General features: G+C 53.2%; 1 protein-coding gene across 1 annotated transcript; it reads left to right on the forward strand.

Moving 5' to 3' along the window:
• Positions 1-823: 823 nt before the first annotated feature.
• PtA15_3A612 (uncharacterized protein) lies at positions 824-5,680 on the forward strand (the record flags this gene model as incomplete). The annotated part of the gene is made up of 7 exons (XM_053167597.1): positions 824-836; positions 1,421-1,527; positions 1,623-1,875; positions 1,929-2,157; positions 2,316-2,661; positions 2,737-3,147; positions 5,633-5,680. The coding sequence occupies 7 exons, from the start codon at positions 824-826 to the stop codon at positions 5,678-5,680; spliced, it is 1,407 nt and encodes a 468-aa protein (XP_053018798.1).
• Between the last annotated feature and the right edge of the window lie 450 nt (positions 5,681-6,130).

Raw genomic sequence — 6,130 nt, forward strand, 5'->3', positions numbered from 1 at the left:
GTCGAACCCCCGACTGAGCCACTTGATCTTTCCACCTCCTGAGGGACTTGTCGGCTGCATCACACAGCCCTCAGGGACCGAGGACACATGGAAAGGTCCCCCCAGTGCCGATGCACATGCTGGCAAGCGACGCGCCCATATGAGCAGGACACGACCCAGGCGTGCTTGATTCCATTGTTACGTGTCCAATCCCTTCAGGCTGGAATTCCAGAGCAAGACCCCGGTTTACCACTAGCCTAACAGCGCGTTGCGAGGTCGACATGACTTTTGGTACTTGGCCGGTACCACTGGATGGCCGTGGTTCGATCCCCGGGTCGGTGATCTGACCTCCCGAGTTGTCCAAGTTTGCAGAATTTGGATTCCGACTCCTTGATGAGTGCTGTTGTGAGTGAGTTCAGGTTGCAATCGAACACGTCGGCAACGTGATGTGGAAGGATTGTCATTTACTCTTGGCAAAAGGTGACTGCGCTGTAGGGGATTTGAACCCCTGATGGGCTCATTTGAAGTGTACTCCACCACCTTGATTGGCTTGTCCATCGATCACACCGGTCCGATGTCAGACCCTACCAATAATCCTGGGGCACCCTCAAGGGTGATGATTTCATGAGGATCATCACCCATGAAGAAGCCCCAGGATTATTATGAAGGGGTCACATCGGCGGGGGGGTGCTTACTCCGGACATGATCTGTACAGATCGGTCACGGGCCCGCTGGGGGACGTGGGATTTCCGCCTTCAAGAGTGGGCACAGCAGTGTGAACCTGGTTTACCACTAGCCTAACAGCGCGTTCCAGTGCATCGTCATCGGCATGTTTAAGACCGCCATGTCGAACTGTCGTTGGTTCGGTCCCCAGTCTTGATGGGCCACTCCCATATATCGTCCACATCTGCATTTCTGCACAACGCTTCCGGGCTAATCTCCTCCGCGACCGCAGCTGTCAATGGGCTGGCAGGTCTTCACCGGGGTCAGTGCTCGGGTCTTGGCGAAGAAGTCTGCTGATTGATACTCAACCGTGTAGTGCCTCAACCCGTAAGGGAGGAGCTTCAGGCCTGAGTCTCAGGGCACCTTGACGACTCTCCCCCTGTCGAAAGCAGAGGGGAAAGTGTGGGAGCGGCTGCCGGAGCAGTTGTGGAAAAGGGGTTTGCGGTACGCCCTCAACTTGAGGAGAAGCCTGAGCCTGCGATGTGAGGGAGACCGAGCATGTGTGCCATGATATCGGGTCGGTCATGGGCAGATGATCCAAGGGGAATTAGTTGATGTGTGCTAGTTGCTCGACGGACAAGGGGGGTCTCTCGCACACCACTCGAGGGGAAATGCCGCGGCCAAAGAAGGGGATGGTAAAGGAAGAGGCAAGTTTCTTTTCTTTCTTCCATATCAACTCACAAGACCCACAAGCTAATTGTTTTGCAACACCAACCAGATGCATCGTGGCTCGGCCTCTGCGGGATCGGTCGCAAGGACATGCGCCTGCTGGCCTCGGGAACCGGCTCGTTCCCTGCGGAAACTCAACCCACGAAGATCAACCTCGTCTCTCTTAACTAATCATAATCTCCACACCCACCCACACACACACACACACATATATATCAGAAATCCCGAATCCCTCCACAGCTACTCTCAAGATCCACTCCATCACCCGCAAGGCCCTGCCGACTACAGACATGATGGACGACGATTCAGAGTACGAAGAGGATGCCCATCTCTCAGAATCCGAGCTCGAGCGCGAAGACGAACTGCTGGGCTCATGGAACGAGCTCGACCAGCCCCGTCTGCTCCCTCCCGGCGGCCTCGAGACGCTCCCGATCGAACACACACGCCAGCAGAGCGGAAAAAAAAGGCCTACCCTCAACCCTTCTGGCCGAGAACCCCAACCTGGTCCTCAACACGGATTCCGACAGCATCTCACCTGCATGGTCTCAACTCCTCAGCTCCTCCCAGCCCGCATACCACTTCTCCCCCAACCCCTCCCCCCTCTCGCCGTTCGTCCCACTCGGACAGTCTCCAGTCTGCGTCCGACTCACGAAACAACGACGCCGGCACGGGTGGCTCCTTGATGTCCGGCTCGACCAGGACCACCCTGGTCACCTCGATCTCCACGCTCTCCTCAGTCGGGGAAGAGTACACCGACCCGGACAACAACCCGAGCTTCTCGAACCCGTTCCAGACCGACCAGCAGCAGCAGCAGCATCCGTCCTCCTTCCGGGACGTACCCTCGCTGCACACCAATCCTGCCTTCCGATCCGCCACAACTTCCGGCCCATCAACCTGGCCCTCGTCATCTCCATCCCGTTCCCTGAGTCCTCCGGGTCGCCCAGCAGCTCGTCGTCGTCCTCGTCGACTTTAAAATTGCGGCTACTGAAACAGTCTTTACAGTTCATAGTCCATCATCTGCACCCGCGCTCTCGCCTGACTCTTGTCGCCTTCACCGTCGGCGCCAGCAGCGGGGGTGGTGGAGGGGCCAGGGGCCAGTGCCAGCTACTCTACACGCCCTTCCTGACGGTGGGCAAGCCGGCAAGTCTGAAACGGGTCGAGTTCGCCATCGAGCAGCTCGCCCGTGCCGGCCGCACCGAAGACATCCTCACCGCCCAGAACTGGAAGTACTTTGGCAAGGACATCGTCGTCGCTCAGCAGGCGGAGGACTCCGCTAACGGGTTCGAGGCTGTGTGGAGGGGATGGTAAGCGTTCCCCAATCAATTTTTGCTCGCTCACAGCGAGACTGATTATTCATTTATTCAGCTCTCGGTGGGCATGTCGAATGCGCGAGTGAGTATCGGGATCGCAGAGAAGAAGTGGTTCAAGATGAAGAAAATCTCTGGGCTCTCGCACGTGATCTCCTCGGATGGTCAGCACGCCGATCTCGAGCTAGGCCAGCTCCGCTTTGGGGAGCGCCGGGACATGCTAGTGGAGGTGGAGATGAGGTCGGCGCGGGAGGTGTACCGGACGCAGAGCCGACGGTCCTACGACGGAGACCAGGCTTTAATGGAGTCTACACATGCGGAGAAGACGGGCACGGATGCGTTCTTTCGGAGCCAGATGGGTGGCGAGGCGGATCTGGGAGGGATGATGGGCAAGACGGACGCGTTTACGCGGTTCTATGAGGCCCAGGTCGAGGAGATGAACGACCACATGATTCTGTTGGAGGTCACTGTAAGTTATCGGGACGTGCAGGCGGGCAAGAATCGCGGACGTCGCGGAGACCGCTTCTGGACGTCTTCCGCGGGTCGTCAGGACCCAATTTTGGTCCGGGGCCCATTTGGGAGTCGGAAAATTAATTCCGCCATCCCAAATGGCAGTCGGAAAATTAATTTTGCAAAAATTGACGAAACAAAAAGAAAAAAACTTATATCTTCCCACTGGGAGGCCCAAAGCCCCCCAAATTTTCACAGCGCGCAGAATACACCCAGAAGCTCCCAAGCTGAAAGTTTGGGCATCACCCCACGCCATAAAAGGGGTGTGCTACTGTGCCTTTAATTTGGCGGATTTCCTACTAAGGGAATCTACCAAACCCTTAGCTACGCCGCCCCAAAGTGCGCCAAAATTTCACAGCACAGAGTTAAATAACCTCTCTATAAATGGTTAGCTTATGGGCAGTACTCTACTAACGGAAATTAATTTGGAGGGGGTGGCGGCCTCCGCCACAGTTAATAGTGGCTCCGCCACAGTTAACAGTGGCTCTGCCACAGTTAATAGTGGCTCCGCCACAGTTAACAGTGGCTCTGCCACAGTTAATAGTGGCTCCGCCACAGTTAACAGTGGCTCTGCCACAGTTAATAGTGGCTCCGCCACAGTTAACAGTGGCTCTGCCACAGTTAATAGTGGCTCCGCCACAGTTAACAGTGGCTCTGCCACAGTTAATAGTGGCTCCGCCACAGTTAACAGTGGCTCTGCCACAGTTAATAGTGGCTCCGCCACAGTTAACAGTGGCTCTGCCACAGTTAATAGTGGCTCCGCCACAGTTAACAGTGGCTCTGCCACAGTTAATAGTGGCTCCGCCACAGTTAACAGTGGCTCTGCCACAGTTAATAGTGGCTCCGCCACAGTTAACAGTGGCTCTGCCACAGTTAATAGTGGCTCCGCCACAGTTAACAGTGGCTCTGCCACAGTTAATAGTGGCTCCGCCACAGTTAACAGTGGCTCTGCCACAGTTAATAGTGGCTCCGCCACAGTTAACAGTGGCTCTGCCACAGTTAATAGTGGCTCCGCCACAGTTAACAGTGGCTCTGCCACAGTTAATAGTGGCTCCGCCACAGTTAACAGTGGCTCTGCCACAGTTAATAGTGGCTCCGCCACAGTTAACAGTGGCTCTGCCACAGTTAATAGTGGCTCCGCCACAGTTAACAGTGGCTCTGCCACAGTTAATAGTGGCTCCGCCACAGTTAACAGTGGCTCTGCCACAGTTAATAGTGGCTCCGCCACAGTTAACAGTGGCTCTGCCACAGTTAATAGTGGCTCCGCCACAGTTAACAGTGGCTCTGCCACAGTTAATAGTGCCTCTGGCACAGTTTACAGTGCCTCTGCCACAGTGAATAGTGGCTCCGCCACAGTTAATAGTGGCTCCGCCACAGTTAACAGTAGCTCCGCCACAGGTAATAGTGGCTCCGCCACAGTTAACAGTAGCTCCGCCACAGTTAATAGTGGCTCCGCCACAGTTAACAGTAGCTCTGCCACAGTTAATAGTGGCTCCGCCACAGTTAACAGGGCCTCCGGCACAGTTAACAGCGCCTCCGCCACAGTTAATAGTAGCTCCGCCACAGTTAATACTGGCTCCGCCACAGTTAACTGTTCCGGAGGCGCTGTTAACTGTGCCAGAGGCGCTGTTAACTGTGCCGGAGGCACTTTTAACTGTGGCAGAGCCACTATCAACTGTGGCGGAGCCACTATTAACTGTGGCGGAGGCCGCCACCCCCTCCAAATTAATTTCCGTTGGTAGAGTACTGCCCATAAGCTAACCATTTATAGAGAGGTTATTTAACTCTGTGCTGTGTAATTTTGGCGCACTTTGGGGCGGCGTAGCTAAGGGTTTGGTAGATTTCCTTAGTAGGAAATCCGCCAAATTAGAGGCACAGTAGCACACCCCTTTTATGGCGTGGGGTGATGCCCAAACTTTCAGCATGGGAGCTTCTGGGTGTATTCTGCGCGCTGTGAAAATTTGGGGGGCTTTGGGCCTCCCAGTGAGAAGATATAATTTTTTTCTTTTTTTCATCAATTTTTGCAAAATTAATTTTCCGACTCCCATTCACCATGAAAAAAATGATGTGAATAGGTGTCAGGTGACATTCAGTAAGATATGATTAAATTCCAGTGGTACTCCAGCATTACTCCCCTTGAATAACAATGGCCCCTTTGTCATCATCAGGGGGTTCTACCACTTTTCCATAAGTGTATGGTTGGAGTTAAGGGTGGAGTTAGCTTCACGTCACCTAACACCTAGTCCCCTCAGGTCTTTCATGGTGATTTGGGATGGCGGAATTAATTTTCCAACTGCCAAATGGGCCCTGGACCAAAATTGGGTCCTGAGGACCCGCGGGAGACGTCCAGAAGCGGTCTCCGCAACGTCCGCAACATTTGGGAGTTGGAAAATTAATTTCCGGGAGTCGATTTTTCAAGACCCTTTTTTCAACGGTCCTTATAGCTCTGCATTGAGCTTAAGTTTACTTTAAAATCTTATTTACTTGGCTAATCTACAAATTCATCATTGACAAAGGCAATTTTTCAACTTATCATCATGAAATATCTATGCATAAGGTTACCGACGCTCTTGGTTGCCTCAGCTTTTCTATCTGGTTTCATTTCACTGTTGCTTATATGCCACTTCTACTACTACTCTTCAAATATCCGTACTATCCAATCCTACTATAAAACTCCACAGACATTGCGGTCTTTCCTCCATTTCTATTCATCCTATTATTCAACCTCTACTTCCATCTACATCACAATCCTTTGCATTGTTTTCCCAGTACATCTTTTTTTACACAATCTCAACTCCCTCGAAATGCCTGTTCAACATTCCCCTCAAGCCGCCAAAACTCCCGGATCACTTGGCAATGACAATGGACGATCCACTCACAATGAATCCATGCTGGATGACCAACACGTCAATCGCCACCGCCGCCATGCCCACACTCCTCTC

The sequence above is a fragment of the Puccinia triticina genome, chromosome 3A (assembly GCF_026914185.1).
Source record: "Puccinia triticina chromosome 3A, complete sequence".
NCBI lineage: Eukaryota > Fungi > Basidiomycota > Pucciniomycetes > Pucciniales > Pucciniaceae > Puccinia > Puccinia triticina.